The sequence below is a fragment of the Gymnogyps californianus genome, chromosome 9 (genome assembly GCF_018139145.2).
Source record: "Gymnogyps californianus isolate 813 chromosome 9, ASM1813914v2, whole genome shotgun sequence".
In the NCBI taxonomy this organism is placed as follows: domain Eukaryota; kingdom Metazoa; phylum Chordata; class Aves; order Accipitriformes; family Cathartidae; genus Gymnogyps; species Gymnogyps californianus.
Window position 1 is genome coordinate 9,022,990 of NC_059479.1, and position 22,819 is coordinate 9,045,808.

The 22,819-nt window shown below is 40.0% G+C and overlaps 1 protein-coding gene and 1 long non-coding RNA gene across 3 annotated transcripts; one reads left to right on the forward strand and one right to left on the reverse strand.

Moving 5' to 3' along the window:
- Positions 1–1,881: 1,881 nt before the first annotated feature.
- Positions 1,882–19,350, reverse strand: LOC127019515 (P2R1A-PPP2R2A-interacting phosphatase regulator 1). Of its 2 annotated transcripts, none has more exons than XM_050901584.1 (10): positions 19,125–19,350; positions 15,398–15,476; positions 10,561–10,617; positions 8,499–8,542; positions 8,365–8,419; positions 7,831–7,923; positions 7,184–7,272; positions 6,450–6,514; positions 5,269–5,365; positions 1,882–4,045 (listed from the first exon to the last, which is right to left on the reverse strand). In XM_050901584.1, exons 1-10 carry the CDS (start codon positions 19,238–19,240, stop codon positions 3,886–3,888), a joined length of 855 nt encoding a protein of 284 aa, XP_050757541.1. In that variant the 5' UTR covers positions 19,241–19,350; the 3' UTR covers positions 1,882–3,885. The 2 variants fall into 2 exon arrangements, with proteins under 2 accessions (XP_050757541.1, XP_050757540.1); XM_050901583.1 differs by having other exon boundaries at positions 6,450–6,511; positions 19,125–19,304.
- Positions 19,351–19,738: 388 nt separating this feature from the next.
- LOC127019770 (uncharacterized) lies at positions 19,739–22,343 on the forward strand. The gene is made up of 3 exons (XR_007766976.1): positions 19,739–19,868; positions 20,466–20,523; positions 22,191–22,343. It is a non-coding gene; the product is annotated as an uncharacterized LOC127019770 (long non-coding RNA).
- The last annotated feature ends 476 nt before the right edge of the window (positions 22,344–22,819 follow it).

Below are 22,819 nucleotides of genomic sequence, written 5' to 3' on the forward strand. Positions count from 1 at the left end.
ATCTGCCAGTTGGTGATGAGAAAGGTTGCTTAAAACAGGATATGAAGAGCTCACACATTTTAATTATGACTCCTGAAGCTCTCTATTTTAAGTAAATGAGTTACGACTCCAACATATGCAAGAACACAACAGCATAAAGTGAACATTTCTCAAATGACTACTGCTAAGAAACGCACAAGCTGTTCTCAAGCTGGAAGCTAGCTGATGGAGCTCCAGAGGTCACTCCCGCCTTTAGTCACTTCACTAGCAAATCATCTCACAATAGCAGGGCTGGACTCACAAATACAGCACTAATATTAGAACCACAATACACATTTATAAATCAAAATATCTCAGTCTCACCAGTACAAGACTTTGGAGACCTGTTTTGTTTGTACGAGCTGGCGATCATTTACACTCATTTTCTGAAGAAAGGTGGAAAGAACGAATTTCAGATGAAGTTCTCATACCAAGCTCAGGAGGACCGTGGGCAGCTGTTCAGCTGAGTATTCAGATCAACTGGCTTGCTGACAACACACAGAAGACCCTAGCAAGTTAATCCGGCTGATGCACAGGCTCATTTTTCCTGGCATTTGTACCTCTCTTCCAGCGTGAAGTATCTATTCCTCTGCTAAATGCAGTAACCACCGAAGCGCTCATTCCAAAAATACAGTCCCCCTGAGCACTGGCACGGTTATCAATGTTCCCTCAGCAACTATTTCATTCTGGAGAAGGTGGAAGGAAGAAAAACACCTACCAGTTGCAAGGAAGACGCACTGGCCCAAGACCCGATTTAACTGCCAACAAATCCTACCGGATAGTTTTCAACCAGACCCATCAAGTGCCGATCACAAGCATTGACTTTGGAAGGGTGCTATTCGGGAGTGGCAGAATCCCAGAGAGAAACAGCTGTATGCCCCAAAAGAGTTCCAGAATAAAAGAAGTTTATATATAATAATAGATACTTATATACTTTTTTAAATATATATATATGATCATAGTACTTCCAATATGGCCTGAGACAAGAAAGCTGCCCATTTCTTCTCGGAGGAAGACAAAGGCATAGACACTTGTAATATAAACTCAGATCAGTTACGGAACATTATATGCAATAGTCCCGCAACCGTGACACTTAATCAAGCAAAACTTCAATATTCGTTGTACATCAGTAAATGGGGAATTAGCAAAATAGAGGTAATACTAACAGCGTGAGTTACTATGCAAGTGCAGGGCTGATTATGTGCATTGTATAACACCCTAATTCCCTGAATTCAGACACACATTTTGCAGGATAATTTGGTTCCAAAATTTAGTATTTCATTTAAGTGGAAAAAAAACTATAGATGTCTCCTGACTCCAGGTGCAAACCTGCAGCTTCTTGATGGCATGGACGGACGAGAAATTGAGATGCCTTTTCCACAAGTTCAAAGTGATTTCTGTTTTGCAAAAGCAGGGAAAGGAACAACTGCAGATATGTAACTATTTCTCTCTCCTCCACCAGCATGAGTTGCCCTATTAAGGCAAACCACAAAGACTCCCCGCTTCCTCCCAAGAGGTAAGAGCCCCAGTGCTGTCCAACCAGCCAGCTGTAGCTTCTGTCTTCCAAACTATTTGACCACGACTTCCTCTAGGTATAAACTAGGGACACGTTTAGCTATCAAAGTCTTTTGAAAATGTTTGGGTTTATTCTTCGGTTTTCCTAGAGTTGTCACAGAACTTTAAGATAGCATTGCACTAGGAAAACAGAAAAGTCTGCTGCAGATTCTAAGGCCAACTTCAATGTAAACTAGACTGGGTGGAAGTGGGTTACAATAGACATTCTGATTTAAAAAGAAAAACGTTTAGTCACAGATGAAAACAAGAATATGGTTACCTCTCTAACAAAGTGCAGAAACAGCAAAACACATTTATTTTTCCATTTATTGGCACTTATTTGAAAAATAGCATAAATATTCCACAGAAAAGAGACAAGTTGACCCACACGCAACTATTAAACCCCTCTGCTGATGCATCTTTTAAAAAAGACTGAAAGAGACACCAGGAGGTTCATTCTTAATAAGCAAGATTTAAAAAAAAAAAAAAACAAAAACAAAAAAGGCTCGCCCTCACCGCAAAAGAGTGAACGCACAGCAACTCTTTGGCACATACCTGAAACTGCAAAAAGAAACTATGCCACATGAGACAGAGAGCAAACAGACATTAAACACAAGCTTGTCCATCTGCCACAGGGATGAAGGGCAGCCTGAATTTAAAAAGGAACTGCAATCAGTAAGTTGACTATTACAATAATTTAAGAGGAATGAAATCAGAAGTAAACCATGTCACCTCTTACTTGAACCGAGTAAAACTATTAAATACATTCTATTTTCTTTCTACAGTAAGGACATACGGAAACTGGTCATTGGTCCTCAGGTCACCAGGTCTTTGCACCCCAAGTTGTCCATTTCTAATTTTGATGGCTGCTGTCAATCAAAGCTTCATGCATGTGGATCTTTCACAGCAGAGTTCACAGTGGGCTTTTCTCCTACTTGAGGAAGTTTCCATACTTTTCTCACTTTATTACACATTACAAAGATTTAGTGTTTAAAAATAAAACATTTTGCTTCATTATTAACCTCTCTGGAGAGAAGGCATGAAACCACATAGTACAGACGGCTACACATGTACAAATGGGGACCCAGCTGGGGAAGTTCAGTTGCGTAACAGGAGTCAACAACCAAAATGAGGTTGCCACTGGAAAATCTGAAACAGCTGTCTATGGTGGGGTTTGCAGATTTTTCCTCTTGTTTGGGGAATTTCAGAGTTGAGATCAGGATGCCTCAACCCACTGACTTTTCAAATATAGTACAAGAATCCTGAAACATCTCAGATTACCAAATTCTAGGCTTCCAATCAGCATCTGAAGTTTTCAGCAGCAGAAATAACTCGATGCCATTGTTTAAGGAAGTGACATCAGGAGATTAAACACAGATTAAACATGTTTGATCGCCTCAGCCTGTAAAAAGGCATTCAAGATTCCTCACTGTATTTGTCCAAAAGTTATATATGACGATGAATACTGTCTGTTAAAATAATGCACTTCTGAAGTACTAAATACTAAAACCTCAGGATTTAATGTTTTGTTCCAAACATTATTACTATTTTTCCCTATTAGAAGACCTTTAACAGAGCATCTACCACTCTAATACATCATCTAAACGGGGAAGAAAAAAACCAAAACCACAATACAAAAACCCCAGAAGAATGTTCCACACCTAACTTGGATTTAGTCACAACAGCAGTCATGATCATGAGTAAAACCCAACATATAAATTTAAGTTGACAATTCACCAACTTGTTCTTTTGACATCTATTAGAACACAGAACTGATTAACAGCCAATCATAATAGAACACAAGAATCAATTCCCCCCCTAATATTCCCATTTTCATATGAACAACAAAAAATATAAATATCTGGCACTCGGGGAATAAAAACAAATTAGTAAGCTGCTTCATTGGTTTCAGACTGAGGACAAATGTGAAAGGTATCTGTTACTACATAAGCACCACTTTACATTAGTGAGGACACTGCCTGTTGGCTGATGGAAAGCAAAGTCTTCCACAAGCGGAATGTACATACAGTATTTGTTACTTATGCCAACAAGACAATATCCGTTGTAAATCCACAGCTTGCTTACTGATGTTAGCATCAAATATGTTTGCAATTCAAATGCTTACTGTATTTTAGTAAATGTCATACAAATCACTAGAAACGTGAATTCCTCCTCAAGGAACTATTCTGGAAGTTTTCTAGAAATAATGACATTTCTGGAAGTTCCTATGAGGAACAGAATCAGTTACACACAACAGAAAGTCTTATTGATATCCAGCCTGTTTCTTGGTGTCCATTAGCAGACTTCTGCTTCTCAATTAATAGGTAACTTAGCTGTAAGATCTACTGGTAAAAAAGGAGATCTGGAGTCAGAAAGTGAGACTGGAGAGTCTGTGTTGGTGCCGACTTCAGCTGGTGAGTCACAGGAAGAGCCTGCGCTGCTTCTGTTGTCATCAAGAGCATGTGACGACAGACTGAAAACAGAGTAACATCAGGATATGACAAATGAGGTACTCTTTCTGATAAGTTTCAAATACTAGCTTCCATTCATTATAAAGCCATTTTAAAAACAAATGTACATCTTTGAAGGAACAGTAAGCCTTACGATTTGAAATAAATCTGCAACTACGCACCTTGCAGTCACTTCCAAACAGACAGATAACATTCTGGCAATTCCCTCCTTCAGCTCACCCAGAAATGAGGTACCGATTAGAAGCATCGGGCTGAGCAATTCATTGCCAGCTTTACCCCATCTCCTACAAGGTCCTGGGCTAGCATATATCCAGAGGCCTCTTTTGTCAGGGGTCCTGGGCTAGCATATATCCAGAGGCCTCTCTTGTCAGGAGAGCCAATGATAAACTGTACATACTTCAGTTGTACCATTCGCTACATATTTCACAGGACACAAAATTATAACTATAGGTGATCTACCATCAGTGATAGCATCAAAGTGTTTTTAAAAAGGTAATTTTTAAGTCTCCTAAACCAAGATGCGGCAACTAAACCTGCACTGCTATGTCTACTATGAATAGGGTGTGCAAAAGGGTATGTTTTTAAAGTACCTTTAAAACATTTATTTTATTATTGCCACTGCAATGGGCTCAAAGCTTGTGCACAGCTATGTACATTGGCTGAGAGGCAAAAAGGACAAACGTACTGTGAACAATCCTGTCTTGACAGTTGTGTGGGCACACCCTACGTATTATTAACCTCTTGACTAAAATACTAAATCAAAATCCCTTGCTATTTCAAGTTGTTATGATTTTTTACGTAGTACTTTTTATCTCCTCCCAGCAGGGAGGGTCAGAGACTAATTTTCCTGTATGACTAAGAGCAAGGGGAAAAAAAAAAAAAAAAAAAAAAAGACAAAAACCCCCCAATCTGCCCACAAGCATTAGCATTCATATTTGATTGCAACTTGAAACTAGAGTCCAAAAATTGCCAGCCATGAGGTATCTTTTCCTAAACATGCTCAACTCCCATATACGTGAAGCATGTGAACAGTCAGTCCTAGAAATTGTAAAACTGTAGTGAATATTACCGTCTGTTTATTGTGATAACTTCAGTGCTTCAAAATTATGGGATGTCTGCATTAATAATAATAAAACCCCCCAACTTCAAGCATGATCATTGCTAGATGAAAAAAGACTTGTAGTGCTTCTGATGAAATCGATACAATAAATAGCACAGCATTTACCATCCCCCAAGGTCCGCCTGATGTGAAACTTCAGGGGTAAGCATGTTGGTGGATCCTTGGAATAATCTTTTTGGATGATCTTCTATCTCTGTTACACCTTTGATGAGAGAGAAGGAGTGATAAAAATTACTACTCATTTAAACTAAAATCTACTTTCAATGTACTTCTACAGAGCAAACAGAATAGAGGTTCAAACTTGTTACAATAGATTGTTATTTTATATGTAAAACATAGAAGTTTGACGCTGAAATTTTAAAGACATTTTAAATGAATTAGAATTTTAAAGAAATTTTGAAATTTCTTGGAAACATTTTAGTCCAAGCTTCAGAGAAATTTAGTGAGTTATGAACTGAGGTTTAGACACCAGATATTTATTCTTCAGTAGCGAAGAATAATCTTTTTGGTTCAGTTTATTCAGCAACCAGTTCACTGAGTAGCTCCACCAAAGCAGAGAAGCTGAGAATAAGGAAAGCTTGTTTTCCTCTTGCAATCAATAAAAACAAGGTCCAGGATTATTACTAAGCTTATATATTGGCTTTGATTTCCAAGTACACTAGAAGAAGAGAGGATAGATATATGCTTAAATAGGCTATGACAGAACTCAGATAAAAGTATTTTAAAAGCTGTCTCAAAGCCAGAAGTGTTCTGTTACAAAGGCGAAGCATGAAGATATAAAAACAGATGCAAAAAAATAACCAGGAGCTAAACTTGAAGAAAAATGTAGGAAGATAGAGAAACATTTTCCAATAAAGCTGTAAGGTGCCTGCCAGGTCTCTGCATCAGTTTTTGGTTTTGAAGGGTGATTTTAAACCTGCAGCACCTGTGCGCTTCAGTTAGCCAGGACTTTCAAAATTTTCTATTTGTGAAATACACCAATAGTTCTATTTCTTGTTTTGTTACGCAGGTTACATTAGTTTCTTATCAGATCTATATGATTACAGCAATGGAGAGGCATTAGAACAGAACAACTATTAGTTTTACGGAATAGTAAAAGCTAATTTATCTATTTGTCTGTTTTATCCCTACAAACAGTTCCATTTATTTGTAATGGTCATCTGTAATACCGTCTATTTCTAGTCACTCTTTGAAGTATCAGCCAATTGAACAGAATTATGAGGAAAGCTATATGACTTACCATAAAATTAACACATTAGCATATTAGCCAAAACCAAATACTGTACCTTTTCTTTTTATTGACCCAAGAACACTTGGTCGAATGCAGTTAATTGGACTCTGGCTTCTCCTGCTAAAAGAAGGCATATGCGATACTGATATCACCATTAATAAAGGAAGCCTGAAAACATGTAAAGAATCAAAAGATGTTCAGATAACAAACTACTAAGTGGAAAACACTAAGAAAAGAAGCATTAGAACAGCTTATCCAAAGTAAGTCCTTTTTGTTTTCCTGAAGACAGACCTTAACGGAAAAACTTTAAATCACATTATTTCACAGCTGGGGCAGTCTAAAAGCTCACATCTAGGCACTGACTAGATCTCAGTTGACAGGCAGTACCTTGCTGAACTGCTAGGGCCTAATAAAATTTAACTGTATGTCCACATCACTCGAACCAACATCCAATGCAGCTAAAACCAGAATCAGTAACAAACCCTAAATCTGTTTGTTTGGGTTTTTCTCCCCTTAGAATTCAATTCAATTACTTGAGATGTGATTAAGGGCAATATAGAGACTACACCGAGAAGACAGATGCCACAATGCAGCCTACTTTCCCCATGTTACGAGACAAAGATTTTAACAAATATTTTAGAGCACTGTAAAACCTAAAGTTTACATGAATATATAAAGTTGTATTTGTGATCAGAAATCAATTATCTATATAACAAATTCTGGTATTTCAAAAGCCTACTGTGAACAAGCTATGCCAATTTTCTATTATTGATATGATCTGGTACTTACCTTGAAAATCGCCTTGTTGGACTCGGGCTAGGACTTGGAGGTAATCCACTGCTACTCACCAAACTTTGCAAAGATGGTGAGAAACATTGCTGAGAGTAAAACAGTTTGCGTTATTTATGTATAAACACTGTATCACATCCATATGGTAACAACTGATCTTTATCACAGGTAAATAAGCAACCCACTATCAATTTAAGCAACCAGTCAATATGGCTGGGTATACTGAGATACCACTTTTTGTTACTGAGAAAAAAAATTTTAAAAAATTGGACAGATTCCATTTTCATGCAGAATACATGCAAGTTGACAAGGATTTATTTGACCATAATCCAGTTAAACAGACTACAGTTCATAAAATAAGAATGTACGCCCCTTCCTCTTATTCCAAGAGGAAGGCAAATAAAGAATAAGGTTTATTAGCCACAGATTAACAGTTGAACACTCCACAGAAATGCACATCCACAAGATGTGCAACTGCTAGCTGGTATTTTCTGGTTTGGGGTTTTAGAGTTTTTTTTCTTTACTCTCTAGTTTCTTGTTTGCAGCTGGGGTAGAAAGGAGCAGGTGGCTTAATCTTTTGCTACTAATTTGGTTGAATTTATTTAGCACTACTGAAGATAAAACCATTATTACCACATTTTGCTCACCTTCCCTATTCCTCTGGTAGGTGAAGGAGCTGGAGAAACTGGGACAAAGTCTACTTGCTTTGGTGATGATGATTTTTCAAAATCATTGTCGCTCTGTAAATAGTACATATAATTAATCTTATGAGCAAGTACCTTAACATGAAAAGGACTGATTGGTGTGGAATTGAGTAAGATTCCAAAGTTATCCGCCATCATATTAATAATTTTTAGGTACCCATTTATGAGCTTACGCTCAACAACAGCAACAAAAAAAGCCTTAAACATTACTTGGTGAGTATCAGAACATGGAAGAAAATTTGAACAGGCAGACATCCATGCAATTTTCTTTTGACGTACTAGCCCAAGGAACCCACATGTATCCTCGAACAACTGATAATTCTATGCCTTGTTAGTGTGAAAAATTGCTGATCAAAAGCAGTGATATACTAACACCTTAATTGTAGGTCAAACTATAAAAGAAAATGTTGACATGAGAGAGTCTCTAGTGTCCTGATACTGATAACAGAAACACAAATTAAAGCATGAATGCATTACCAGGCTCAAGCTCTCCTCCCATGAGTGGCTCATCTGCATTGCTACTTGCACTTCTCTATAAAGAAGAAAAGAAATGTATTGTCCCGAGCCCACAGAAGACTGCATTAAGTATTCTAGTTTGCCTTAATGCTTACCTTTCACGTACTGTTTCTCTGTTCATCAAATTCATTCCTTCTTCCTAAAAGATTAGCAGATGAAAAAATAAGACCAAAAAAAAAAAAAAAGCTTTGCTACAGCAAACCAGAAAAGCTCATTTCATTTCACTTTGGTATGTGGAAAATTTAATTCAACTCATTAAGCAACAATAACCTTAAGCTCTCACTACCTGAAAAGGAGTGAGGGGGAGAGGATGGGAAAGAGATGTAGCAAGACACACCATCACATAAGAAGTGCTTATGGGAGTTGGTTGTTTCTCAAGCAGCTTTTTTATTTTCATTACTTTCGAAGAGGTAGTTACAAAGCTGAACAATGATATTCTGCACATGCTAGAGTATCTTTAATCCTCAAAAGCACAGCTGGATTCTTACCTTATTCTATGGATTAGTAACTAACTAGACACTTGTCAGCATTTCATTTGCAATACAGTGCACTGTACACAATGAATTTGGGATTTAGTGGTTTTTTTTCTAAAACATCCATAAAATATTACTAAAATGGATCAAAGATGCAAAATTTAACTTGGTGTTAACGTTTAGTTGAAGTACAAACTTGACTGAATCTCCTTTTAGGTAGACACCATTCCTTAAAACTCACTGAATGCTATCCAGTCTGTTGAGTGAATGAGTAGATTCCCTAATTCAGTCCAGTTCAAGAATAAAAGTTCAACTAAATATCTTCACAATCTTCATCATATGCAGAAAGAGTCTTACTAACATAGTTCAACGGTGTGATTATTTGCTAAGATTTGAAAGAGATCAGAAATAAATCACACAGGTTCCCATCTGTGCCAGTAAGTATACAGGACATGGAATTTCAACTTGTGAATTTAATGATCAAACACAAATTAGGAAATGTCATTGTTCACTTTAATAAATGTATGGAACAATTATGAATACAGAGGTATTTTAAAAAAAAAAAAAGAATCATCAAACGTTACTTCATGTAATATAGCAACAGAGCCACAGTAGTTCATCCCCTTGCTCTCATCACATTTACATATTAATCCTAAGCTTTTTTTATATTGATAAAAACAGATCTACAACTGACTTGAATGCTTCAGGGTCTCTTTAAGCCAGTAAATTATTTACATAATGAAAGCAAGCAGTTATTTTCTTCAGGATTACTATGCATGCACCTGAAATATCTGAGGTGGGAAGCAGAAGTGCCTCCCATCACTCCAGACATCATACCCTGAAAATGCTGTCTGAAGCATTAAATTGTTTTCTTACTTTTCACCGTGTAAAAATCAAGCCTATCCATTGAAAACTAGCAAGCTAAAAAAATTATATATAAAAAAAAAATCAAGCCTTTTCAAGCCAATTTTATAAACATTCTACTGTCAAAAAGTCAACATTTAAAATGGCGGAGCCACAAGAGTTTGAGCTTGTTGATTTTAAAACTTGAGTCTTTAGACTGCGGTCTGTTGTCTGGTAGCAGTGCTATTTAAACCTACTCAGATATTTGCCACCCCCCCCCCCTTCCTAAGTGTTTGCTCTGGTGCCCTTCCCCCTCCGCTCATGCTGTGACAGCACAAGTACAGTGATCTGGATAAGAAAATTATACAGATGAAAAATAGCCTAGCCAGAAGAGTCAAAACTATTTTTTAGCCAGAGTGCTTCCTTATCCAGTTCATTTTCTGGCTGCACAAAAGTCTTGTGCCAACACAAGTTAAGGAACACTTTGTTATTGGCCCTGAATATTTATCCTGGCACTGCTGCCAAAAACTTGGTGAAACTTTACCCTAAGGGTTTACATTAAAGGTTTCCTTTATAAAAATATCCATTTGCAGATTTCTCTCTCTGCTCAAATCATCTTCTCACTATAAGATGCCTTCTACTTTATGAAATTTAGAACTCTGCAGACAAGAGACAGCCTTTACTTTTGAAAACACCTTGAAGCAATAGACTGCAGGAGAGTCTGTACTACAGTTTCAAAGTAAAATCTATAGCCATTTGAAGGACATTACACATTAACTGCAAAAAACCCAACCACCTATAAAAATTTTAAAATTTAAAAAAATTTAGAATCTATGCTTACCTGTTTGATTTGATGAAGACGGCTGCTAGGAATACGGATAGGAGATGATGGCACAAACTGCAAAACAAAGCCACATACAATTGAAACACACTTAGAAACTACAGGAGAAGGAAGGGAAAGATGCAGGAATGTTAGTAATCACTCTATAGTGCTATCCCAAACTAAAAAAAAAAAAAAGTACTTTAAAAAACCCAAACCATTTATAACATTCTCAGTATATATAAACTACATTAATTACTTGCAAGAACATGATAATGTGTATTTCCATATTATACTGCTTTGTATGCTCACAGATGCTAATTGATATTAGCATGGCTTTCACTTCACTTCCAGGCAACTAGAACTCACAGCCTTCTCTACAGAATGAAGCTGCTTTTAACTAGCACACTGCCACCCTTAATATATATGGCTGCATAAATATTTTCATTTAAGTGATCCAGAATATTTTCATTTAAGTGATCCAGAAGGCTCCCCATTAGATCCTTTAAAAATACAAAGCCAAAACAACACATTGTGCAAAAAGGTTTCTGGATTGTTGCTTGCCTATAAACAAGTATTTTGGCAGGTGAAAAAAAAAATCAGCTATTAGAAGGCTAACAAAGAGTTAAATACCTTCCTTATGGTTTCTCAAGAGGTTCACCAATTCGGGTGAAATCGGAGAGGATGTCACTAAAAATGGTCTTCTGTTAATTTTGTCAGTTTTGCATCAAGATCTCACTGGAATACTATGATCTAAAACTGCATACTCAAAATCAAGTAATTAAAAGTGATTATTTTCTCAAAATATAATTTCCTTTCATGTATTTACCATCCCTCAAATGTTTGACCCTCAGTTGACTTTTGTCATAACCCATTCAAGGATCAAAAATTCAAAGCTAAAGCTTTGAATAGAGGTTTAACTTCTCTGTAAGCTCACAAGCCCTCCAAAAAAGAAGGTGTCTTTTTAAAATGGATGTGTTCAACAATTAAGGTTTGTATTATTACTAAGTGTTTATATACTTTATGCAGTATGAGGCTTCATCCGCTTCAGAAAACATTACTAGAGCTCTTCAGTATGCTAAAGTTGGAGAACTAACAAACATTCAGTTAACCATTTATGGCACCATCTTCTAATCAGTGCCATGGAGAATGCAAAGATTTTGCTGCCTTACACAAAAGGTTATGGTAAGTTATCACAGACTATTAATGCTTCATATATCCAGAATCCTCCCTCTAAAAAACCAAACATCAAGACATCACGCCCTTCTTCTCACAAAAGATATTAGCCTATCAGACTCATACAGAGGATGTCTAACGTTTGTGGCAAAATTTAGTCATCATAATATATACTACTAAAGTCTAACGGCTATAATGTCTTGATTTGCTACTTCTTAAGTCCAGTTTAGGTCAGCTTTACTATTATACCAGGCTCCCAGAAATCCTGTGCACCTAATAAAAATTCCTCCAAGCTGTACCAGCCAATGCGGACGCTGATTCTCACACAGAGAAAAGGATTTGGACAATAGTATATTCCTGCCTATTCACTCTGTCACTCCACAGTAGAAACGCATTTGTTCCACTCATATTCTAATTTTATGACTGTGATCCACATACTTTAATGTTTGACATTAACAGAATATATACGAAACCAGTGGCTCGCAGGGTAAAATAAAAATTACATAAACGACAGTTAAGTGTTCCTCTGCAGGATCTAACGCACTAACTAAACCCACTAACTCTGAGGATCCTACATCTCGTCTCCAACAAGTCATGATCCTTGCTTTGTCAATGCTTAAAACTCACTTTTTCCCTGTTCGTAGTCCTTTGATTTAATTCTTGTGAAAAGAAGCCTCGGTCACTTTTAAAGGATACTTGCTAAAGCAGACGGAACCCATTTGTTAAAATTATGCTACTCGAATCCCCAATGTTTTAAGAGAGCACAAAGCTTAATAAGAAACATTACAAACTATTAGACTATCACATGGAGGAGAAACACCTTCCCCTTCCCCAGTATGTTAGATAATCTTTTTCACTGAAGGTGAAGTTTCAGAAGTGCTAGTCTAGCAGGCAGCACAGCCAAAGCAAGCAGTCGCCTGCCCCTGGGCCTCTGCCCTTCCATTGCCGTCCCTGCAGTGCCCCCTGCCTTCTGCCAGCACAAGCCTTTGTGGGGCCACACAGTGAACCGTAACAGGGAACTCAGCTGGCTTTAAAAAAGAAAGAAAAAATTAAAAATCAACTTTTGCTGAAATAGTACCTAAACATCTAACCACAGACTAAAATGCTTTGCTGAAACAACAAAACAAAACCCCCAACCACGCAAACAAAACAAAAAACACCAAAACATTTACTCAGTAGATGCCACTGATATCTTCTGGAAGGAAATAAACAGCGGATACTGAGCCTAGTTGACCCTTCCTTGTCAATTACATATAGTGTCAGAAAACTGCAGATTAAGAGCCAGCCAAAATGGCATAGCTGCCCCTGTAGTCATCATTATAAAAGAGCTGGAGTCTGAGACTTGGAGAAGCTACTCAAAAAAAGAAAAGATTTTAGAATTCAGCTGAGCAACTGGGACAACCACAACAGCCCTGAAGATGGAGCTAGATGGAGTGTGACCTTCAGTTATCAGAGCATTTTTAGCAACTCCCATTGTTCCCATGACAGTGACCACAACACAGATTAGACAAATACTAATCAATTTTTTCCCCACAAAGTTTAACAAAACATAAAATTTTAGCTGTATTTATAATAGTAAATTAACAACGTTTCAGTCACTTACTGAATCTTTTCACCCTCTTTATTAGAGCTGACACTGCAATAAAACTTGATTAGTTCTCCTAAATACAAAAAAGTGGTTTTTGAAGTACACTTTATCACCTACTTATTGTAAAATTTAATTGACCAAAACAAAGTAGATGTTACCTAGCTCCTTAGAATATCTCTAACATCATAAAATTACACTTAATTCTTTGCTATAGCAAGAATACCACGTGAGGTTGCTTAGGGTCCTTAATGCTGAAAGTTTAATTATTTTCACAAAATCATTTATCTATGGATGATCCTGGTTTAAGACCACAGAAGGATGAGATAATCTCTAAGCTCCTTTCCAATTCCATCCTCCCTGCCATCTTCAACAGAACCATAAACCAGACCATAATTCAAAGAAGTATTTCAAAGTGGACAAGGCACTGATCTAGCAGTCAATGGGCACTTGATTTTTAGCATAAGTAAAATTTCAACTGTATTTTGTCAGCACCTGGTCAGCCAGGAGTGAAGAAGAAAGTTAACTTTCAGGATGCTTTTTAATAACCTTAAAGTGAGGTGAAGGGTTAAGAACATCATCCCATAAAGATGGGAACACGGGTTCAGTCCAGAAGACTGCAACATCTGTTAGGGGCAGCCAGAAGAGCTAGCCCATCAGTGAACTAGCTCCTGCTTACCAGCAAGTTCTGGGCAATGCACCCTAAATTAGCATCTTTTTTGCCCAATGATTGAGGATCTTCAAGAAGTAAACACAATAAGCTGAGCTTTCACCTTTGTTTGTTTCTCCTTTCATCTGACCACAAGCGTAAACAAATTTACCCTAAGTTGCCACCCTAAAAACATATATGAAGAAAGAGACTGTTGTTTAAAGAAATGTTTACTGGGATATGTTCTATCAGGTTTTATATCCTAGCAGGAGAAAGGCTTTTCCACCAATCTTCCTAGACTTTTACATAAGTATCCCAGTTCTGTTACAGATGCAAACCTTTGCTGAAGTAGTTGTCTATCTTGATTTCAAAACAGTATTTTAGCTAAGGGGCATCAGTCAAGAAAACAGGAGAGCAGTATTCTTCAACCATTAACATTGGGCTAACAAATTCTTTCTAAAGCATCTTCAAATGGTAACTAAGAAAAACAGTATAACTGCTATTAGCATTACAGGGACTTTGTTTCCCATATTTCAAAGAAAATTGATACTGCTCCCCTCCCACCCCAACATAGCTTAATTTTTCCAAAACATTAATAATCAACTGAATGCAGCTGGATGTTATCCTGTGTCTACCTGTTTCTTAAGGCTGTCTTAGGGGAAAAGTTACGTTTCTGGTTATACATGAAAGTCTGACCAAAAGTCCTTTCGGTTAGAGGAAATAACTACCCCATGTACCCTAACCCTTTAAGCAAACCATGCTGTCTATGTGATCCTGTGCAGGTGTTCTAAATCAGTCAAAGTCACAGCCTTCTACCATAATTTGTAAGATATTAAAACACAAGATGTGCAGTATTTTCTCTGGGTTGAAGCACCACGGGTTTAGATTAATATTTTAAAAATTCAGATTTGGGGAGCTGTAATAACAGAAGTCTGACAAAAGTTGAAATTGCAAATGAGCATCTCTAAGAGATACGGAATCATTCATTCTGGAAGTCTCAAGATTCATGTTCTATCAGCCAGTTCTATCTTGTTATATCAGTTGTTGATTACAACAGTCTATTCTGTCATTACTATATAAAAGACAATATCAGAGCATCACTGCCCCCCCCTTTTTTTTAAACATCCGAAATGATTAACACATTGATTACTGAACAATACATCTCCGTAATTAGTTTTCTTTGCTAACTACGTTTCTTACTCTTAGAACATCTGCTTGCATTTTATAAACAAAGTTATGATCACAATGAAATATAAGTACCCTCCAAGGCCAAACGGTCTATAAATAACATTTCACTATAGCTACAGTGTATTAATGTCATAGTCTAGAGCCTTGTTTCTGAAAACATGTGGTATTAGTTTCACAGGCTACAATCTCATTTTCTTCTTTAATCCTGTTTGCACACTTCTGCTTTGGACCTAATGCAGTTGGTCTAATAGTTTTCTTACCAGACTATGACGATTCATAACTGTGGTACTGTTCCTGCGGGTTCGCAAAACGTTAGCCTGGAACACCTGTGAATTATCGCTGTGAAAAGAAACACTTGTCAAATGCAAAAGCCATTTCCTTCCTATCAAAAAGTACCTCTTAATATAAGCTCAGTTTCAAATGCTATGACAGCTATCATTTCAAGACAAAGCACTCGAGAGACAGGGATGTAAGAACTCTTCTAGCTTGTTGGCAGAGGGGAAACGAAATTTCTTTTCCCCCAAGTCCCAGCTACTTCAAGTAATGATTTTAATTAACCATATTGAGTCTTCAGAATAACTGAAAAATTGTTAAGGCTGATCATTTCTGTGGGAATTTATTATGTTTGGAATGGCTGCAGCTTGCATATTGCTTCAAACGTCATTCGACAGAACAAATTTGTAAATGGCATATAACCAGTAACTGAAACCAGCTTCAATGCCATAGATAACATAGAACAAAAAAAATACAGTATCTTGATAAATCTTATCACTACGAACATTTAATAAGTTCTGAACTTTTTTCCAGGAGAGATTAAATTAAACATACAGTAAAACCAGTTTTTAAAGCCTTAAGACTTTTGACCACAGTCACGCTTCTAACCAGGAAGCATCCATTTAAATAACACAGGATCAGTTATTTGATATAAAATGAGCTCCTTTCTCAAGGCAACTTTAGTTCTATTGATTCCTAAAGCAAATTTCACTGGTCATCACTAGTGTTATCAACAGCCATTGATCAGCACTTAATGAATGCAACTGCAGAAATCAAGTAGGTTTTATGGTCACTAGAATAAAAGTTTTGAGCTACAATCCTACAATCCCCATGCCTAAAAATCACCAAGCAACTGCACAGGCAAACAGATCCAAATGTAAAATTGTAATTAGATCCAAATTACAAGAAGTCACTGGGTTGTACCTTTTTGTTTCAGCTGCTAACTTGGGATGAACAAAAGCACTACACAAATACAATTTCTTAGAACTAATCTGACCAATAGTAATACCTTGTTCTAAAGACTGATAATCATAATGCACTTTCAAGACACATCACTATCAGAATCCTCCGGTTTAAAATACCCAGTTAGACACGCAAGTTTTAGATAGCTTTTATCTAGCTGTAAATAAAAAATAAAGAAAGCTTACACTGTGAAATAAAAGCCAATAGCAATTGGCATAAGAACTGTGCTTTTTGCCAAGAAGAATGCATTGACTCTTTCTCTAAAACGTCAAGTACAAATGACCAGACATCATTTACAGTTTTCAAAGAAGTTTCACTCAGTTTACACCTACAAGAGATCAAACAGTTGCCATTTGATAGGAGGTGGAACAGGAGAAATTTAAGGGATCCATGATGTGATGTTTAGAGATGAGATTTACTGGCTGAGGCCAACAGCTACAACTTCTTTTTAGTGTAAGTGTACTGGTTGGTATGCAAACACATCACAAACAGTACATCCTGAACGCCAGGGTTTGACTGGAGAAAACAGATTGGAATGATTCTGTAACACACTACCATCGGCTGAGTCCAATATTCAGGGCTAACTAGAAGAGAAGAGAGGGAGAGAAAATAAACCCTACAATATCCTTACATTTAATCTCCCTTGCAAAAAACACCAGAGCTGGTCAGATCTCAGACCTAGCTTTCACAGAAAATTCTCACAGTTCCCATTAAAAATCAATTTTAATTGGCATGAAAACAAGAATCAAAAGTTCTGTGAAAGGTAACTTCTGTGATCCAAAATATTCCACTTAAAAACGTTCTCTGGCTCTACGGTGACTCATTCTCCAAGCTCCTTACTAAATCTGTTAATGAAGAAGTCAAAACAGGAGGCAGAATAGAAAAAGCAAGCTGTTCAAGAGCAAGAGCTTTTGTTTCGGTTTACCCAACAAACCCATTCTGGGAAAAACTGAAGTTTCTTGCCAAGAGCTGCAATCTTCCAAAAACAGTATTCTGCTGGAAAATACCTAACTAACAGGCAAACCACTGCAACCACCTCAAATTATTTCAATGCCATTTCAGTTTCATTTGTATAAACACCTAATGTATAGTGTATGTACAGTTTCAAGGCAAGAGCTCAGGCTTACCATTCTACCTGCCCAAACCCTGAACTAAATAATTTGTTTACAGCATGGTTCTGGGATGCTTTTTTTTTTTTTTTTTTAAAAAGAGTCAAGGGTCTCACAGTTTGTAAGACAACTTATAAAAGGCTGAGAATATAAAAACTTCTCATCTCAGTTACATAATCAGTTTACCTGCTCAGAAATCTCCCAGAGGAACAACTGCCATTCACAACACTTCTATACTGCATGGAAGTGTAACCTGATAGTTGTTTCATTATGATTATGTAAAAGAATCACAATTATGTTTACTTAACATTAAATCGTGACTGAACAGGCAAAAATTAGTATTTCCTTTGAACTGTAATGTACTGTTAAGCATCTCATAAGATTTATGAGATTTGTTCGTCACTTGATATCTAGTACCTGACAGAAACATGAAGTTTAAGAAAACAAAACAGAAAGTACTTATCATGTATTATACTATGTATTATACTGTTATACATATATACTATATAGTAGTATAGGTATATATACTATATGTATTATACTATGTTTTATGAAGTTTATTGTCAATATGCTCTCCCAAATGGCAGACATACTACTAGTAGCAGCACATGGACCACCTTGAAGTTAGATAGTAGCCACACTACGTAGCAGGATTGGGGCATCTCCCAACTTCACGACAGCCCAGAGTAGGCAAGAAATAGCACTTTGAGTTACAAACTTACCCAAACACAAAACTATACAAGAGACCAGGCATATCTGAGAGCTTTCTCCCTTGCCCTTGCCTGGGACTGCCACTGTCTCTGCCCTGTCAGCTGAAGAGAGCTAGACCTGGAACACATGGCAAACATCCAACCTCCCTTGCAAAACCCCCTGCCACAGGCTGATAGCAATATCCAAGCAAAACTGTCTACACAACTCCTTGTGTTTCTCCCCGTATTACACACTAACAAAATTAGTATCATCCAGAAAAACTCCATGGCAACTGACACATTGTTTCACACTAACAGTAAAACTTATGTATCTTTCAAGGTCCCATGAAATGATCTTCTTCACCGAATTCACCCGATTGTTCTGAAAGCATTTACTGCTGTAAGCATACACAGCGCAGTGATTTTTTTTTTTTTTGGTCAAATTTGAACCATTACAGAAATCACAGAGATCGCTACTTTATCTATAATAACGGCTGCAACCTTGACGCTGTGTACTGTATGTTTCTCAGCTACACAACACACAGCAGACCTAGACGAAAACGCACAAAGCGTTTTAATAAAGCTACAGCCCGTCTACCTAGGCTTCCTTGCAACCCTCCGCACTTAGAGGGATATCTTGCCTAAATCCCTCCCGGCTTGGGACACCGGTCAGGAACCCACGCTTCCCCATACGCCCAAGGCGCCCCAAAACATCACCATCGCTTTGCGCTGCAGGACGGGCGGTGAGGAGCGCACCTCCCAGGCCGGCCTGGATAAACACGGAGCAGCCCCGGGGGCTACAACCAGGGCGGCCACGGACCCCGCTCCCGACACAGCGGCGGCCAAACCCCCACGTCCCGGCAGCCTGACCCGGGGCGGGCCCCGCTGCTGCCGGGGCTCCGGGGCCCGCCGCTGCCGCCGCGGGCCGGGCGGCCGGGCCGGGCCGCGCTCACCTGAGCCCGTGGATGAGGGGGGCGCTGTTCGATCTCCTCAGGCCGCCGCCGTCGCTCGGGGCCGCGGCGCTCCCCGGCGGCAGCTCCAGGTCCAGCTCCATTTTCTCCTGGGCCATCGCGGCAGCGGCGCCTCCGGCTCCTCCCGCTCCGCCGCGACGCCCATTCACTGCCGGCGGCCGCAGCGGCTCCTCATGCCGCCGCCCCCGGCCAGCCGCGGCGCGGCCGCCCCTACAGGCCCCGCGGGCGGCGCCGCAGGCAGAGTCCGGGGGCGCGCCGGGCCCGGCGAGGGGGGCGGCCCCAGCAGCGCCCCATGCCGGGGGCAGCCCGGGGGGCGGCCCCTTCCCCCACCCGCTCTCGCCGACGGACGAGCGCCCCGCGCGCGGCCCCGCTGCCCGCGCCGCTGCCGCCGCCGCCGCCGCCTCCGCAGGGGAGCGAGCGCCTCGGGCCGGACACCCCCCCGCGCCCGCCGCCGCCGCACAGCGCGCATGCGCCACAGAGAGCCCCCGCACGGCGGGCCCAAGTCGGTGGGCCCGCGGCGGCGAGGCGCATGCGCAGAGCGTTCCCGCGGCGGTCGGGAGTGAGGGTAGCGGCGGGGCTCTTTGCCGCCGGGCTTGCGGCCAGCCGGGCGTGTGGAGGGGAGCGGTCTCGGTGCTGCTGTTTCCGCCGAGCCCCTCAGGCGAGGACAACGAAAAGTCATTGGGAAGACATGAGGTGGGATGGAAAGGCACAGCCTCCGCCGCTGAGGTGAGGTGACCGAGGGGCCGGCGCGGCCTGCCCGCGGGACTGCCCGCCGGGGGCGGGGTGCTGTCAGGGGCCGGGGCTCCCTTGTGCCTGGAGATGTACAGCCGCAGCTCCAGGCGGTGAGAAAGCTCAAAAAGGCGCGTGCCCCCTCCCCGGGGTTGCCTGGCCCGGCTGCTGCCTGTGGGAGAGCCCAGGCCGGCGGCCTGGCCCGGAGCCCCCCCGCTAAGGGTACAGGCGTGGAGCTCGGCTCTGAGGCACAGGTACTCAGTGCTGTAGAAGACATCTGTACCCTTATTTTTCTATGCCGTAGCAGTGTCTGTCAAGCCCAGTCTAAACATTTGTGTAGAGAGCAATTTTGCCCCCATGCACTTACTGTCTTATGTGTCAATGTCAATACTCACCTGTCGCTGTGTACCCATCCATCTAACTGTAGTTAAATCATTTTATCTAACTGTAGCTAGATGTTTACAACTCAGATGTAAATATTTTAGGTGTCTAAAGTATGTTCATTAGTACTCTCTTGCTAAGTGCTACAATGCTCACCTTTAAATATTGAAAACTAAGCATCTGAGTTAATACCTAACCATTGTCACTTCTCAGAAATACAGTTGATGGTTCTTTGCAGGCCCAGACATCTCTTCATCAGCTTATATTCCAGGTGAGATTTTCAGGCAGTCTTTAAGAACAAAAATAACCAGATAATAGATAGCTAAAACATTTTTTTGACAGGTCACATGCTTATTAATTTATCTAAGGCTGATGGCATTTTGTAGCTTTGAGTGGCTGTGTTTATTTCACCCATGGGGATATTTCCCTGATACTATTAAATATCTCCCACATCATCACCCACACCATAACTTTATGCCCACCAGTCCCTATGTATCACTGTACCCACCTATCTCATTCTCCCAGTCTCTGTTTCCCCGCTTTGAATCTCCATCCTTCACCTGTATGCTCCCAAGGCTCTGTTTAACATATTCTCTCCTTTCTTAATCCCTGTTGCCATGGTCATTTGCGCTGTTTCTCCAACTCAGCTCTCTGTCGTTTCCTCATTTCCATCTTTCACCTCATTCTATTCCATAGCACAACTCTCCCACAGCCCCATCCCCTTTTCTCTGCCTCACTACCCTCCTCGGGCCTTTGAGGGTCACCCTGACAGTCTTCACTTTCTCTTGTATATATGGTCCCATTAAGGTTCTCTTGACTATAGTAAACCCTGGGTGGGCAGTAGGTTGATGTGTCGGTTCCTGGCACTGAAAACTTTGAGTACATGGAGCAGATGTTTTTGAGCTCTCAGCCACATTTTGGATATCGTTGACTTTAACGGTATCCTGGTACAGCATTTGGAGCTTTTTGCTGTCCGTAGTGGCAAGGACATAATATAATAACTCCACAATAATAATAAATAGTAAAATCCACATAGTTTGGTGATGTAGTCAGATTTTGCAAGTGGCTTTTGTATTAGCAGAGCCAGCATACAGGTGAGTAGATTTCCCTTCAGGGCTAGGAGTTTCGCTAGATACTGTCACTTGAATTGCCTTTTGGGCACTCTCCAGCTGTCATATGAAGTGCTTGTGCTGAAGTGCTAGACAAGGAGAATGGTGCAGGTTCTGTATTAAAGCTCAAAAGTGTGGTGTTGCTTTTAGTGAATGGTGGCAGTGAGAGGTGATTAACAGCCTTTTCCTTTTGCAGCAACAGATCTTAATTTTCCAGTAACTGATCATAATGATTAGAAATCAAGCAAAAGACAGTTTTAGGTTATTTACCTTGTTTATCTTCGGAGGAGATGGCAATTCTGTATCATCTCACAGAAAGGTGTCATTACTGGCTGTGATACATCATAGTGTAAGCACTGGCACGGGACTGTGAATTGTTTTCCTTCTGCAGTAATACAAGACAAGGAATTTTGTCTCCAGGTTTTTCAATATAAATACATACTGAAAAATCCTGAAATTATTTAAAATGTAATCTTGTGGGGCTGTTAACTCCTCTCAGGTACCTAATAGGCACAAAGTTCTTCGTTAATGGTGTCAGTATAATGTGAGGAATGTGAGCGTCAACAAAAACAGTTGATGAGACATACACACTGTCTCTGAAGGTAGAAAAATGGAATACACTTGAGTCAGTCTTGATTAACAAAAAATGCAAGGAGGTTCCATAATAAATAGCCAGCTATATAAGCAATAGTTCTACTCAGTTATCTAGGAACATCTCCCTTCAATCGTTTTGAAGTAAAAGAATAATTCATGTAGCCATGTTCCCACTTAAGAAACTTGAAATGATGAAAAATCCTAACTTTTCTATCTTAACTGTTTCTGTACCTAGCGCTCTGGAAAAAGAATTGCTGTTTCCCAGGAGAAAATGAAAACCCTTTTAAATTTGGTGCTGGTAAAGACCCTGAAGACCCCCTGCATGTAAGAGACAAACGTGTATGTTGCAATTGTTATTATAGAAAAATATTAGAAAATAAAAATCAGTAAGCACAAACTTAGACACTTTGATCACTTGGAATGGAGTTGTAAAGGTCAGTCCAAAACCTAAATACAGCCAAGAACTAGAATCACATGTCTCATAATGAACTTTTATGCCAGATTTCTGAAAACGGCGCAGAGGCTCGCATTCTCGTTACTCATTAAAAACGCAGTACGTTCTTCAGCAGCAAAACAAAGCTGGGAAAACCACTGGAAAAGGCTGCGTGATGTCAGTCGAAGGGAGAGAACCTAACCCTGAACAGGGCTGCAAAGCCTTTTCACCGCTCACGCTGCCTCCGGCCCGGGACTGACCCGGTTCAGAACACGTCGAGGCTCTTCGCGGCCGCCGCCGGACTCGAACCCGCCTACCCCGCCAGGCCACGCCCCCGCCTCACGCGACGCGGCGTCTCGGCGCCCATTGTGCCGTTTCAAACACACGCCCTGCCGCGTCAGCCAGTGGGCGCCCGCTGCCCCTCTGGAGGC